The 15,306-nt window shown below is 47.9% G+C and overlaps 6 protein-coding genes across 7 annotated transcripts; 2 read left to right on the forward strand and 4 right to left on the reverse strand.

Annotated features, from left to right (window-relative positions):
* Nucleotides 1-248: 248 nt before the first annotated feature.
* Nucleotides 249-3,049, reverse strand: GL218_04453 (putative ankyrin repeat protein; the record flags this gene model as incomplete). Of its 2 annotated transcripts, XM_033581060.1 has the most annotated exons (4): nt 249-1,800; nt 1,853-2,708; nt 2,770-2,825; nt 2,877-3,049. In XM_033581060.1, 4 exons carry the CDS (start codon nt 3,047-3,049, stop codon nt 249-251), a joined length of 2,637 nt encoding a protein of 878 aa, XP_033435124.1. The 2 variants fall into 2 exon arrangements, with proteins under 2 accessions (XP_033435124.1, XP_033435125.1); XM_033581061.1 differs by lacking the exons at nt 1,853-2,708; nt 2,770-2,825; nt 2,877-3,049 and having other exon boundaries at nt 249-1,214.
* Nucleotides 3,050-5,025: 1,976 nt separating this feature from the next.
* Nucleotides 5,026-6,009, reverse strand: GL218_04454 (putative peroxin 11c protein; the record flags this gene model as incomplete). The annotated part of the gene is made up of 1 exon (XM_033581062.1): nt 5,026-6,009. One exon carries the CDS (start codon nt 6,007-6,009, stop codon nt 5,026-5,028), a length of 984 nt encoding a protein of 327 aa, XP_033435504.1.
* A 978-nt stretch (nt 6,010-6,987) lies between these two features.
* GL218_04455 (uncharacterized protein) lies at nt 6,988-7,782 on the reverse strand (the record flags this gene model as incomplete). Its single annotated transcript, XM_033581063.1, has 1 exon — nt 6,988-7,782. One exon carries the CDS (start codon nt 7,780-7,782, stop codon nt 6,988-6,990), a length of 795 nt encoding a protein of 264 aa, XP_033435503.1.
* Nucleotides 7,783-9,439: 1,657 nt separating this feature from the next.
* Nucleotides 9,440-10,698, forward strand: GL218_04456 (uncharacterized protein; the record flags this gene model as incomplete). The annotated part of the gene is made up of 3 exons (XM_033581064.1): nt 9,440-9,667; nt 9,737-10,236; nt 10,284-10,698. 3 exons carry the CDS (start codon nt 9,440-9,442, stop codon nt 10,696-10,698), a joined length of 1,143 nt encoding a protein of 380 aa, XP_033435502.1.
* A 418-nt stretch (nt 10,699-11,116) lies between these two features.
* GL218_04457 (Cytoplasmic tRNA 2-thiolation protein 2) lies at nt 11,117-12,606 on the forward strand (the record flags this gene model as incomplete). Its single annotated transcript, XM_033581065.1, has 2 exons — nt 11,117-11,229; nt 11,307-12,606. 2 exons carry the CDS (start codon nt 11,117-11,119, stop codon nt 12,604-12,606), a joined length of 1,413 nt encoding a protein of 470 aa, XP_033435501.1.
* Nucleotides 12,607-13,061: 455 nt separating this feature from the next.
* GL218_04458 (Mitochondrial oxaloacetate transport protein) lies at nt 13,062-14,271 on the reverse strand (the record flags this gene model as incomplete). The annotated part of the gene is made up of 4 exons (XM_033581066.1): nt 13,062-13,300; nt 13,383-13,984; nt 14,127-14,201; nt 14,255-14,271. The coding sequence occupies 4 exons, from the start codon at nt 14,269-14,271 to the stop codon at nt 13,062-13,064; spliced, it is 933 nt and encodes a 310-aa protein (XP_033435500.1).
* Nucleotides 14,272-15,306: the final 1,035 nt, after the last annotated feature.

Raw genomic sequence — 15,306 nt, forward strand, 5'->3', positions numbered from 1 at the left:
CTTTCAACAATATCCTCTCCGTGAATTCTATTCAACACGAGCGTACACTTTGCTGGGAAAGAGCAGCACAGTTCAACGGCAGAGATTTAAATAATATTTCTTCCTTGAACTATCTACACCGTCTAGTCCACTTCCCGCCTCACTATTCACCTATCTTAGCTTACACCAGGCTTATTCAGCCTATACAAAATTTTGCTGTCCGTCGTAGAAGGGAAACTGATTTTAAGTGCACGGCGGCCACTTCGGTACTAGGTTGTCGTACCTTCATCTGGACTATCTGACGAGACATCGATCACGTCGGGCCCATTTTCTGCTCCATACTGAATTAACAACTGTTCTATCCGCTTCCTGGTCTTGCTATTTAGCTCTTCTGATCCATCGTTGTCTGGTTCTGGCGGCGTTCTACGACAGATCTCAAGAGGATTTAAGTTGTACCAAGGAACTCTGTCCTTATGATCTCTGTCCTTAAGTCCATATGGATCCTTTCCCTTGGGGTTCCCGATTAAATTGGCATCACGGGCCTCAATAAGCAGACTCTGGACCCAGCTTTCTTCGAGGTGGTGTACTGCAAATTGAAGAGGGGTATATAAATAGCCGGGTGGGTTAGGATCCGCGCCTGCTTCGAGGAGCATCTTTAAGAGCTGGCTGGTAGTGGATCCATCACCGTCGATTCCATCGAGACCCCAGGGATTTTCAAGAGCCGTAAATATGATGTCGGGTTCATGAGTAAAATTCGCTCCAGCATCAATGAAAAGCTCTAAGAATTCCGGACGTTTCCACGACACACACAGTTGGAGAAGTGTGATCGGCTTCCCCTTTTCAAACGTGCGTGGGATGTCCATATTCTCCAGCGGGTTGATGGTGAATTTATTTGTCCAGACAGCATGCCTTGCCTCGGGTGATAAGACTTGGAAATTGGTGTCCTTGATGTATTTTTGCGCAAACTCCGGCCAGTTGAGCAAGATAAGGCTCGCCAAAATGCCTGTTTCTTGTCGGAACCGCCTATTAGAAGCTGCCTGAGACTGTTGTCCCGGTAACAGCTCGTCGAGTGCACTTAGCTTTGCCCACCGTGGAAAGTGTTTACGGAGATTTGCATTTGTAATGGCTTTGATGTGTGGTCTGCCAGGGATTAAGCACTGCACTACTGATTCCCATACACCTTGATTCTTGATGAGCAAGTTTTGCCGGGCTCCTCGCATAGCCCATTCGCTCATTTCTAGACAGTGTTCCTCATAGCGAGTGGGAAATCGCGGGTTGTTTTGAGGACGATTTCTCCCCCATTGTAGCAGGCCATTAAACACGACTTGTGTCTCTAGTACGCGGATACTATGATCAGACAGAGCGAATTCGCCGGCTGGTCTTGGTGCCCCATCTTTTTTTGATTTCGCGAAGAGGAACTCCCTGACGGTATAATGAGCGACGGCAACTTTCTGAAGGGGAGAATTATCATCTTCACGCCTGAGCTTGGTATGAGGCCTTTTCCTCAAATTGGTTACCTTGATTAGACAGCCGAGAATGTCTTTTAATGTCTCGACATCATACATGTGCATTGCGCCATGTCGAACCTCGTGGAGCGACGCCTGCACTAATACGTCGGCGCTCTTGACCTTGAAGGTGTTGCTACATATTAGCGCCAGAGCCGTGCGAGCGAATGCGTGCTGTTCTGACCGTATGCTTTGGAGTATTCTCTCGTATGTGTCAAACAGAGTTTCCGGCAAATCATCTAGTGCTTTCGACACCTTTTCTGTATCCATATAGATACGTTCGAGGATATCGATTTGGCATGCAACCCATCGGAACCTAGGAAAGGGTCAACCGGATCCTCTCGAAAATATGGCCTTCAGGTACTCACATCCCTCTAGCATTTCTCGCCAGCTTTTTCTCTATCTCTGCCCTAAAATCTGGTGCCCACATTCTAAACTTAGCGTTTCGTTCAAACTGTTTCTCGACGTACTTCTGGATCGCTCGCATAACATCGCTATTCGACATCGTGATAGACGTATAGGGCATAAAGGCACTGTTCAAGATATCTGAATCATGGACCGTGCCTGGAAGTGAACGCTGTGCGCTGCTCGCAGCCTGAGCCATCGCGTTTACAATGTCTTCCTCTTCACGGCTCGTAATCAGTATTGAGACGTTCTCATAAGTTATATCCGTGCCCATTGCGATCAGCACGTCGAGCAACCTCTTCCGCGGTTTTTTACTTTCGTCCACGGCATCGACCACTAGGTACACCCGGCGGCCTTCACTCTTAAACTTTCTAGAAATTGCTGCGAAGCAGTTCATAAGGCCTTCGATAGTGAAACCTTGAGATTGGCTGAGCTTCTCTAAATCCCTAGGGATAAAGCGATCAATCTGTCGGCTCAAATCTCCTACTATCCAACGTAGGAAGTGGATTGTCTCATCCTGGTTTCGTTCATTGTGACAATAATAGTATGAAAACCCCGTCGCTCGACAATGGACCGCAATACTTTCGATGAGAAACGAGGCTAAAACCGTCTTTCCAGCGCCGGGGATGCCGTAGATCCATATGAAACGACGGTAGCCGTTGGGCTCATATGAGCCTCCGTTAAGCCATTGCTTCCAGCCACGAGATGTGGTTATCCATTCGCATGTCTCGTCTTCCTGCTTGTCGTGTTGCTCACGATGGAAGTCATGCATGTCAATTCTAGGGCACAACCAAGCCAAGACTGCTCTCTTTTCGTTATCTATTCCCTTCCAATATTAGTCGACCCGCACCTTCTGGAATAACTCGAGGATTTATCTTACCGTCCAGATTAGCTTCGATATCCTTTATGGAATGGGCGATAGAGTTGAGGTTCATGCTGTCAGAAGAAGTCAGCCAACACGCTACAAATTTGGACAGCTTGACTCACGTATTGTCCGTCTGTAGCGCTAAATTTAGCTGAGTTTTCTGCCTCTCGAGCTGTTTTATTAACTCCTCTGCTTTACCCTTCTGAAACAATGGCCATTTGAACCGTGTCGAAAGATCGATTATCGGGCGCCTACGAGGTGACCATGCTGGTGCTCTAGGGACGTTTTGGTTCATGTTGAAGTTATGCGACCCGCGCTGTGCGAGATGGTACTCATGATTGATCTGAACCTGCATCAAAGACTGTAGATGGTCTACACTAGAGTTATCATTATGTTGGTGGTGAGATGGTGTGGGTGTTGCTCTTCCATGTCCAAATCTATGAAAAGGATTCTGCGTATTCCGTGGTGTCTTCTTGCTGGGGAGTTCTTCGTCATCAGATTCTGTTTCTACTTCCGGTGACACCAACAACTGAAGCTCGTTCAATACTCCCTTGCACTGGTTTAGGGACTCTGAAAGCCCTGCCTTCTGGGTAGACGCGTCATTATCACCAAGAGTCATGTAAAGAGTCTCTAGGATAGTCTTTAGAGCATTGACCTCTAAGTGGATATTCATAATTATCCTAGGGGCGTCCTTAACCTGTCTCCCGTATTCCACAAAGCTTTTAGCGACCTTAGCAGTCAGCCTGATAACATCAGGAATGGAGGCTATGGAATCAGCCATATTGCCGATTGATGTTCTATCAAGGGCTAAGACAACAGATGGCTATGATGATAATGACGAACGGATGAAAGTGATATAGCTGCTTAATTGGCCATGGGCCAGGAATATATGGCCCTGAGACGCGGTGCGGGTGTGCTGTAAAGCGCTATAGGGAAACAAATAGCTTGGAAACGAAAGGGACTAAACGCTACCATATTAGTCAATATCCAGCGGATTGCATATTTGAACACAATCGCGGAAGCACAGACAACTGTGCTATCAAATGCCTATAGAGAGGCGGTTTACCTATCTAACGGCAGCAAATCCTGAACTCATCAGGGCGAACCTCCATACAACATGAAGTTGTTACGGGATGACGATACTGCTTGCTTCTCGGACCAGACCACACTAACGCTTAGTATTCTAATCGTTACCCCGGTTCTTAGGCACACCTGATGAATACCCACGTGGCTGCTTTGATTTCTATGTCAATCAAGTATGGAGATTATTAGGCGGGCAAAGAGCATATGTGGCCCCTATGACCTCAAATAGTAATAGGGTCAAACCATTGACTCATCTACGCTATCCAACCCCCCCTAAAGCTTGCAGACTATATTAATACCATCAAACAATTAACTATCTACCTATCTAATGCCGAATATTAGTTTAATATAATATAATTATAATAATAATATATTTACATATATAGCGGTTCTATTATCTTTTGTGTGCTGAACATTGTTGTTCTTAAGTTTATATAATATAACTATTAGGTTATGTAGTTGGACTATAAATTCAATGAGATAGTAACCTAGTGACAGTATAATAAGCACTAGAATGTGCACAAACCCTCCCAGGAACCAGAAGGAAAGAAAAGAGCCATGAAATTCATATATGAGAGGTACCTAAGTAATACTTGAAGTTGACTAACATTTATCTACCCCTTGAATAAGAAGTCTGGTATAAACATCCCAGCTAAGCCTAACCTTGATAGAATTCGATAAAGGCTATTGATACCCCCGAGATCCTAGTTAGAACGACTGGAGTAGACCTCGAATTACTTCTCCCTATATCACACAATACCTCTTAAGCTTACCATCCCAAGACTATCTACCTAAGGGTACTCGAATAGCCTATCCTCATAGGAAAATTCCCCGAGTACTTGGAGTAAAATGCAGGTTTAGGTTTTATTTTCTTGTATTATATGTATTCGGATCTATATAACTAACTACGCTATAGCATCTTCATAGATCAATCGACATCGAGAGCAGACGAAAGGCCCATTAAATCCCAATACACGCTCAAGTCATTCATTCCCCTCGCTTTCTTTTCATCTCAACGTCTTTCTCATCATAACCCCCAGAGCCGTCTCCTCGCGCAACAGAAATAAAGAGAAACTAGCAACGGCTATATTGCCCTTCCATAACCTACACTGCCGCCTGAACTAATCTGGACAGCTCATGCCTCCATGTAAAACAATCAGCTTTTCTTTTGTACGAGTAAAAACGTATCTACTCAGCAGCAGTCCTCCTCCACAAATCCCTCATCTGTATGACCCCCGGCACACAAGCCAATGCGCCAACCGCCGTCTCACCTAGAAGTCCCGTCTCGGAGCTCCAGTGCAGCGTAAGCGGGGCCCAAGCGAGGTTGCGGAGGAGGGTCTTGCGCCAGGTAGCAGTCCACTCGGTCTCCTCGATCTGGACCTCCGACGCCGTCTTGCCATCAGCGAACTTCTCAGCGCGAGTTCGCTGTCCACGCTTGCGGTTCTCATACAGTAGCCGCCCGACCTCAGCACCCACGAACGCGGCCCAGAACCGCGCGCTCCACAGAGAAGCACGGCGCTGAGTAGCAGGCGCCCAACCTAGGACGCCCTTTGAGGAGAGATATGCGCCGTTCTCGAGGGCCTGGAAGATGATGCAGGTGGACAACTGGAACCAGGAGATGGCCGTCTCGAGCTTATCTGTCTTCTTCCCGGCGTCCTTCTCCGTCTCCGCCTCCGTCTTCTTCGCCACGAGGCGGCGGAGCCAGAAGTACATATTCAGCAATCCCCACAGCCTTAGGAAGGTCCGAGCGTCGGTCACCATGGCGCTGAGGGCGCGCAATCGCTTGGCAAAAACCAGGGCGAGGGCTGCCCCACGGCCGGGTAGGGCTTTGGCAGTGAATACCAATGTGGCGGAGGGGGGCAGGCTAGCTGCGAGGGCGAGGAGTTGCTGGGCGCTGCGCTGGATGGCGGGGCGGGTCAGATGTTCGAGGATAGAGGCGGAGAAGCGCGAGGAATAGCACAGGAACAGCAGCGTGGTGTCAATACCCGAGGGCGTCTGTAGACAGCGCTGGAGATGGGCTAGAAAAGCATCGATGTTCGAGGGTGCTGCTGTGATGACTTCTTTGATTGGGAAGGGCTTGGGCTTTGCTACGGGCAGCGGGATGGCGGATGGTACGGGATCGCCCGAGGGCAGGTCCGCGGTCGCGGATGTGGTGATTTCGGTGGCGCTCATGGTTGCTGTATTTAGGTGTACTTCTTGGTTGGATAGACCATGTAATACAATACGTTTAAATACGCAGCAATTTGGTCTCTCTGTTACCGATAAAAAGGTCACCACAAATAAATCAATGGTAACCTGGGTATATGTGTCGTTTACGTAGGACTTGACGTTGAGGTTCAACAACAATGGCTGGTGTAGATACCTCAGTTAAAAGACCGCAACGAAGTTAATAGTAAGTTAGTTTGGGTAAGCAAAAAAAACGCAGTAACGAACAAAGAGCAGAGCGATAATGTCAAAAAATAACAAAACAAAACTCGGCTACTGATACGATTGCGTCTATAGTACGACAGTAGGTGCTGTAAGTGGGTTACGAGACGCCGGCGCCGGTGGTAATTATTTAAAAAGCGTAGTTCGCACCTTCTCTCTCTCCTTACCTCGGCACTCCGGTTCGGGGTGGTTTTAAAGCTAACATGCGCCTAAGTAGGTACCTGTCAATGCTAATCAATGCTAACCAATGCTAACCAATCGAGGTTTAGCCAGATTGGCAGAATTCCACCGCTCTCATTTTACCGACATCATTGTGCAATCTAACTTGCCCTCTGCTTGTACGGCACTCGCATTAGGTAAAAACATCTTGTTCTGTTCTTATAACTAGCGTTTCTCATTTCTAGCCTTCTAACCCTAAATTTATAGTGTACAAAAGTTACCTCTAAGCTTAATCTTATAAGCCACTTAGTAGTGACATCTCCTATAACAAAACTTCAACGTCGAATTTATAAATATCCTCCATCCCAGTAGACTGCTGCTCCCAGTCACAAATTCCCCATGCCGCTTCTTTAACGCTTCACCCCGAAGTCATAATGGCTCATGGTACCGCTATCCCCAGCACCCCGTGATTGGTATCATATGTCCTATCGCTCCCATCCCTTTTAAACATTACAAATATTCTTACATGCTCGGATATACATTCTAAGGCTTTAAGTTAAACCGCTACCGTAACAATAACATAGCAGCACATATCGCAACTACCAAGGCTTCTTTGCCATATCCCGGTGAGAGAACTGTGCCCAAGCCTTGCTCTGCAGGTAATGGATCGAATGGTGTACCGCCGAGAAAGGGTGTTGGTGCACCATCGTCAGACGACGTCGATTGTGTCGACTCACTCGGCGTGGTAGGCTGTGCCGTGTTCTGTGCTGATGTAGTGTCGGTAGGCGAGTCGGTAGCCGTGGCCGTTGGTGATGATGTTTTTTGATCTGTTGTAGATTGAGTTGTTGTTGATTGGTCATTGGTGCTGGTACTCGTACTGGTACTCGTACTTGACGTCGTGGATGACGTCTTTTTGGTAGTGCGACTCGTCTCCTTTGGGAAACTTGTCGGTGCCGTAACAATTGTTGAGAATTCCCCTTTGGTTGACGATGGGTGTATAGTCGTAGTGACTGTCGTCGGATCCTGGCCAGGGCAGAGGGTATCGACTAAATCACCCGACAACACGATCCCGAGCAATGACTTGTGGCTAATATTAAGATCCCCGCAAGCTTCTTGTATAAGATCCTGCACCTGCTGGACTCCCTTCACACAACTCGCCGAACATTGTCTTCCACCTGTGAAATCACTAACCCTGCAGCCCCCTATTTCTGTCTGATAGGCGCGGATGCAGCTTTTCGGTATACTGTTGGATATAATGAGCTGGAACTGGGATAAGTTGACAGCCGATGAGGTCGAGACCATAGCCAGTAGTGCCGTGAGATCTAAGACCCGTCGCGACCGTTGCCGACGATGCGCCATCTTCGGAGAAGGGTTCTTTCGCGATACTCCGGTGTCTTCGCAGCAGAGCGCTATCAACCAAAGTGACAGAACCAAAGAAAATTGAGGAAATCGGTTATTCTCCGAGAGTATAGCTTAATAGCATATAAGATGGCCTGACGTCTTAGCCAAACAACGTGAGGTCGGCACAGTCGGATCTGGTTAGATCGAACAAGCAGACACGCCGAAACGCGAATTGTATCAGGAGGCTACAAATGACGGAAGACTTTTTCAGTACGGCGCGAGACGCAGATCTGTGAGAGGGTCAGGCAATAGGCCCCAAGGCGGATAGGCTTGCAGAACGATAGGAGTAGCCACTCGACGCCAATTATATGCAAAAGATAACAAACGGAACTTTGAAGGCGGTTCTAACGACAAAATATTAAGCCACTAATGCAGTCAATGCGAAACAAGCACTTCAAAATGGTATCCTGAAGAAAACGAAGCGCAGCTTCTCTATTTTTGGCACGTCGTGTTCGTGATAATATTAAGCCAAAATTATAATAACGGTAGCAATAGCTTCTTCCTTAAAGAAGGTAAATAAGGTTAGTGAAAAAGACGGCAGATGGGAAAAAAAAACCACTTTATGAGAAACAAAGTTCAATTTTACAAGTCCTGGGCTATTGCCTATTCCAGATTCAGCTTTCCATTTTGGACCATTTTAGGTCATTATGATATGTATGGGCCATTCGATCCCCGGCCACGCGAGATTTCCTTTAGTTCCCTCCCTCCCACGAGCTAACCCCCTGGGCTAATCGCAAGCGGCCGACCAATCTAACCTATCGATCGGAACAAACCCCTCGTAGCTATTTCCTTATTAAGGTGTTCATAGGGCGTTCTGTCTCTTGCAGGTTGTCGAGGTAAACCAATGGAAAAGGGGAAATGATGTCAAGGAGAGCAAACGAAACAAGTGGGTGTTTGAGATACCGACTAACTGATCCCTGTCTTATCTTTAATTGGTGGGAAGAGCAAAAGCTCTTGCTGAAAGGTTATACAGTGGTACCTGACCAATAGGTACCCAGAATTGGGGTAGATACCTTGGTACTTTGTTGTCAAATTATGTCTTTCGTCATAAGCTTATATGTAGCACCTTTAAATCTCTTCTATTTCTCAAAAAATAAAGTTAACTATTAATAATTAGAAACTAGTAATGGCAAGTGAGCCTTTAAATAGGCGAGTGTGATAGAGTTGAAGTTTATATTACTTATAATCGCATAGATCCCGCGAATCAAGACTACCTAGGTACATATTCGCAATCCTCGCTTTCCCTCACTGCATTAGACTCATTAGACTTGAGTCATTGGCCGAATCGACTTAGTCCAATCATAGCTTCAACTGCATCATAACTATCGATTTTCTTTGAGCAGATTAAGACTGATGAGATATGAATATGAAAGACTTAAATAGTTGCTTGTCTAAACTGCCTATACATATATATATATATATATATATATATATATATCAATCCAAACTTATCTCCCATCAAAGATATCCTATAGAATATGTTGCATAGTTGGTCTTAGTCATTTATTCAGCCCTTTTCACGATTTTTGGGTTTAACGACAATTGAAGCTATTATATTCTTATAATTGAATTGATTCAATTCACCCGCAAGGGAATTCCGTCGCTTTAATTAAACATGGCTCCGGCAAGCCGTGAGGAGATCACATCTAAAGTCTTCGAGAGTCTCAAAGGAACACCTTACGAAGCATCCTCGCTCGATGTACTATCAGGGGGGACTGCTAACTTTATATACCGTGCAACATTAATACAGTCACTTGAGGATAGCACGCAAGAAGTTGCCGTTAAGCATTCTGAGGATTATGTTGCGACCTCACCGGGCTTCAAGTTGACTCTATCTCGTTGCGTATGTTAGAACTACCAAATGAAACTTTGGCCTTATATATTTGCAATAGTCGGCACTGACTCTTGGTAGCGCATCGAAGAAGAATGTCTCAAAGCGCTATCAGTCTTTCCTATCGTTGACAAGGCAGATGAGAATGATTCTTACAATTTCATCGTCAGAACGCCCAAGCTCTACCATTTCGACGAGGCGAACAACACCCAAGTTCAGGAGTATCTACAGAACGGCATTGATTTAAAAATGCATACATTAACAGTTGAATCCGGGGCTGATCCAGAGATAACAAAACACCAAAGTCTCCAGCTTGGCAAGGCATTAGGAAGGTGGCTCAAAGGCTTCCACGGCTGGGCGGCGCGACAACCCAAGCTGCGACAGGTGGTGGCCGCAAATAAGGAGTTGCAGCAGTTGAAACACACAATTAACTTCTCGTGGCTTATGGACAGAGTAAATCAGTTCCCAAATGTCCTCGGAGGTGCTGAAGGTGTCTTCAAAGAGGTAGGGAAGATGGCTGCGGCAGAGCTAGAGGACGACAGCCAGCTCCAGGTTATCCACGGGGACTTCTGGACAGGAAAGTAAGTGATATAGGCCCATTCATTTCCTGTGACCTATTTGCTGATAGATACCTCACTAGCATTCTTCTTCCCAAGGCCCAGATCCAAGAGGGAGTAGACGTATCAATGTTCGTGATTGACTGGGAGATGTCACAGATAGGAAAGCCCAACCTCGATGTCGGCCAAATGCTTGCAGAATTGTATGAGTTGAAGCTATACAAGGATAAATCAGCAGGCATATTTATGGCTCAGGGATTTATGGAGGGCTACGGTCCGGTGAGCGAAGAGTTTGCTTTCCGCACGGCGATTCAAGTCGGCGCTCACCTGGTCTCCTTTGGGATGGTAGTCCCGGATTGGGGATCGGTGGAGCAGGTTGAAGGGTGTGGACGCCTTGGAAGGGATATGATAACTCGCGCGTGGAAGAAGGACCGCCGGTGGTTTGAAGAAAGCGATTTCGCCTTTCTATTTAGTGCGACTAGATGAGCGGTGATACCAAGTTAATTCTCTTAGAAAAGGAAGAAATATAGTTATATATTTGAATCTATATAGTAAAAGAAGAATAGATTCCTTAAACTACACGCTATTTAGTAAAGCATAGTTATGCGCTTGGTGTCTATGTAAACCGGATATCAGGGGCAAAGTATGCATAGCTTAAGAAATGGACCCACGTGACACCCGCGAAAGAATTCTTCAATGAGTCAAATTCAAAACTTCTAAACTTACCAACTTAATAAATAAAATTAATTACTACCAACGCTTAAAAGCCATTATAAGACTAAGTCATTCCTATGTGTGCCCTTAAGTAGTAAATCTTCTTTATCTTTAATAAATCCTGTCTCTACCCAACCCAGAAATCTTCATCGGAGGGGGTAGGAGTAACACATAGCAGACCTTGTCCCCAATGACGACAGCGGCATCAACCCCGGCCGAGACGGCGGGGCCCTCTCGGCCGTGCAACCGGTGCAAGGACCACGAAGGCACCATCGACTTGCGGGGTGCCGAGTCTGTGTGCGAGTAGGTGGAAATACTTTCTATTACACGCATTTATTATTTATTATATTTTATTGCATAAAACACTAAACATCACCAAGGACTTGCTTCGCATACTACGTCTCCAGCAAAGCTATCAAGCGCCTCGAGGCCCTGCAGCGGGAAACCGCCGCGCCTAGATCTACCAAAGGCCCTAGACGGCCGCAGAGGTACTTGGTTGGGTTGTCATGCGGGCCGTCGTCGACGGCGTTGTTGCACGTGTTGACGGAGAATGTGCGGCAGCAGCGCGCGAGGGGGCAGAAGACGTCTCGGTTTGAGTATGTTGCTGTGCATGTTGTCGACGATACTATTCCTTCTTCTGTAAAGAGGGGAGGAGGGGATGGGGATGATGATGGGGAGGGAAATAAGGACCCCTATATCGCTGCCTTCCGCACCCGCTTCCCAGACGCAAACTTGCAAACTGTCCCCCTGAGCTCCGCGCTCGATTTACCTTCTATCGACTGGACCTCCCTTCCCACTCCTCCCACCCCTCAAGATCCCAGCACCACTCCCTCCCACCGTCTCTCCCAAATCCTGCACTCCCTCCCCTCCACAACCTCCCGCGCCGACATTCACCGCCTCCTAATCCGCCACGTCCTCGTCGCCGCCTCTAGCACCCGGAGCTGCGACGCGCTCCTCCTCGGGCACAGCACCACCTCGCTCGCCGAGCTGACGCTCTCTGAGACAGCTAAAGGCCGCGGGTTCTCCTTACCATGGCTCGTCAACGACGGCGCGGTACCCGTCCCTTCTAGTCTGAACCACGGGTTCCCTAGCAATGGCAATGGCAATGACGATAACAATAATAACAATAACATCGCCACGACCAACGGGGTACCAACAGAGACTGCCGGACACCTCCCCATCTACAGCCCGCTGCGCGAGCTGTTCCGCAAGGAACTCGTGCTGTATCTATCACAGGCGTCGCCGCCGCTCATCAGCATTTTACCGCCGCGCGAAGCAGCCAAGATCAACAATAGCGCCGGCGCCGGCGCTGCCAACGGGAGCGGGGGTATAGCTGCGGTAGTTTCGCACCGGGACCTGAGTATCGACGACGTGCTGGGGCGGTACTTCAGCGAAGTCGAAGCCAGCTATCCATCCGTCGTCGCGAACGTCGTGCGCACGACGGGGAAGTTACTACGGCGGCCCGTAAATGACGACCATAGTCACGACTATGAGGGGAATATTACAAACAGTAATGCTAATAACGGGCGAACCAACTGCGGTCTCTGCGGCGCACTAGTCGACGAACTAGGCGACGAGCGGTGGCGGGGTGAGATCGGCGACGACGAGGACGGGAACGGGGACAGAGCGGAGACTAGACGGAAGCTATGCTACGGGTGCCAACGGTCTATACGCGGATAGTAGATAGCTACCTAGTTTACCCTACCTTCGCCTTGACGAGCAATAAGAAAAACCAATGGCTAAAGCAAGCCTGTGGATAACTTGAATATTTATTTCTTCTACGTACTCCGCCCGCCGTAGAAAAACACCAGTAATAAATCTAATAGACATACTTGTCCCGGCTACGGCGCCGTCCCATATCTAACTCACCTGACCTTAACCGGAGAGAAAAATGGCACTCGAATATAGGCCAGAAGTATACCTAACCCACCTACCCCCATCTCTCTATGATGAACGTGGTGGTATCTGAATACCGTGAATGTATACCATATACCGGATATCTCCCCTCTATTTAGACAATTCCTCCCTAACCGACACCATGTTCAAACTAGCCCTCCCGCTTGCTTGACTCCCTTCCCCCTTGCCGTCCCCGGTCACGCCATGTCGTTCAGCATCCACGGCTCTTATAGACCCATTCAAGCCTTCCCTAGCGTCGGAGCAGGCAATATTTTGATCTCGAGTTTGCGCATTAGCTTATTCGTCTGCTCGGCTAGTGACAATGTTAATATAGTATGAGGTAGGATGCGCGCCAAGTGTGGCAGGAAGCCCTTATATATAGCGAGGAACCCCTCAGTGCGGATTGTCTTGCCTAGACAGTCAAATACGCCCTTGTATAAGTTGCCGTTTTGGTTGTACAGCCGCGACATAATCGTGTCTTGGGTCGTCTTATATTAGCATGCGTCTGATCCACTCCATGGAGCATCTTAAAGTGGCATAGGATGAGATTGGGGACTCACCGGGCGGGTGCATAAAGCAGCACACGACAAATCCAGACACAGTACTGCTGGCCAAGTGCAGCGGTGCGCCCTCCTCCATACCTAAATGCCTGACGAGCCGCCTCTTAGCGAAGAAGTACGTAGGAAGCTGGACGGAGCTGCCGAAACCCGTGCGGATCATGGCAGCGCCGACACCGCGGTACAAGCCGCCGAAACCCTCGGCGCGGTATATCTGGCTGAGGCCGTCGATGGCGTTACGGTAGTTGTGCTGGGTACCGACGGGTAGGAAGGGAGAGTAGCTCTGGAGCCGCGTCTTGACGAGGAAAAAAGGGCTGCCGGCGGCCGCGCCGATGATGCCCGAGCTGGCGCCGCAGAACATATTGATCCCTAGGTTCTGCGCCGCGCCGTCGCGTAGCAGTAGTGAGGCCAATCGGTTCCGCATGGGGTCGTAGAACCCCAACCGACACCCGTTTAGTAGAACTTGGTAGACGTAAGCGCACCCAATGCCGCGGTATATGCCGCGTACGCCCTCATTCCGCACGATAACGCCGACGCCGTGGAAAGGCCCGCGGTAGTGGTGTGGCTGGTGGCCCTTGGTCTGGAGCTCGCCTTGGAGCTGCATTCTATTCCCTATTAGCTGCGTCATGCCATGATGTATGCATACAATGTTTCTTGCTGAGACAAGGGCTCATACTGCACATTGCAGACGAACCGCCTTCTCTAGAAACCCATTGTGTATGGACGAGGGGACAATGGCATGCGTACCGAATCTTAACAGTCTCGAAGGGATGTGTAGCCGTGACGGCACCACAGGCGGCGATACCGCCTGCTATGAAAGCCCTACAACTCTAATTAGTTTGTGAAGCTTCAAACAGAATTGCCTAGTATCGTACCCAGCAGTAGTCGCCATGGCGTGGTTCCAAGTGGTCCGCTCAACCACGGGGCAGTTATTCTTTGGGACTCTGTCGCCCCTCCAAGTAATGTCTGCTCTGGTCTGCCAAAAGAAACTATGGTCGACTGGCTCGGGTTACACCGCAAGGGCGGGCAACGGGCAAACAAAATTGAGCGCAACCAGAATATAAAGTTCTGATCTCCGACGTCAATTCGCTTTTCGGCGTTAGCGGGAAACACGAGGATGTGTCTTGCAGGGAGAGACTGAAGAGGGAAGAATATCACAAAAATGGGCAAAAAATGTAGATCATAAATCCATTTTTAGTCGGTGAGGCTTATTGTTCTTCTCTAAGACCGGGCTAACAATGAATCCATTGATGACAAAAATAGATACGTGATACAAAATCTAAGTATGTAAAGAAATGTGTAGAATTGGACCCTCCGAAATTCAACGCCTGTCTCCGAGCTCGCAAATCCTAAAGTTGCAGCTAATTCTTTAAGCTCTCATTAGCGGATAGCGGATAATGGATAATGGATAACGGATACGGCATGGATCGAAGCTGCCATATGTATGCAATGCTTGTATTGTACCCTTTCCCCACTCTGTACGGAATATAGGTACTTAGCTTGATTAATAAGCTTATAAGGCTGGAGGAAAGAGTACCTATGTAACTGTATAGCAATTATGCATAATAACTGTAAACCTATAAACCTATAACTTCAATGCTATAAGTATACCAAGAGCCCCATTATTCCAAATATAAGTATCATCTAAAAATATGCATCTGAAGCACAAGGCGGCGCAAAACCTCAATTCATTGTTTGTGACTTTGTGACCGACTCATAATATTATTATGCCGTCACAAGATATACCTGACTCCCATAACCATGGCTGATGCCCCCCAGGTTCAGCCTTGAATGCATTCTATACTTTACAACAACTCCAGTAGACAGATGCTTCATAGACCCCCATATCCCCCCAAAGAAAAGGATGACAAATGACAAATTAGGCCAAAGACGCCGGAACTGAAGCGCCTACGAATAGCCATATTTC

Source organism: Daldinia childiae (assembly GCF_008694065.1).
Source record: "Daldinia childiae strain JS-1345 chromosome Unknown Scaffold4, whole genome shotgun sequence".
Classification (NCBI taxonomy): Eukaryota; Fungi; Ascomycota; class Sordariomycetes; order Xylariales; family Hypoxylaceae; genus Daldinia; species Daldinia childiae.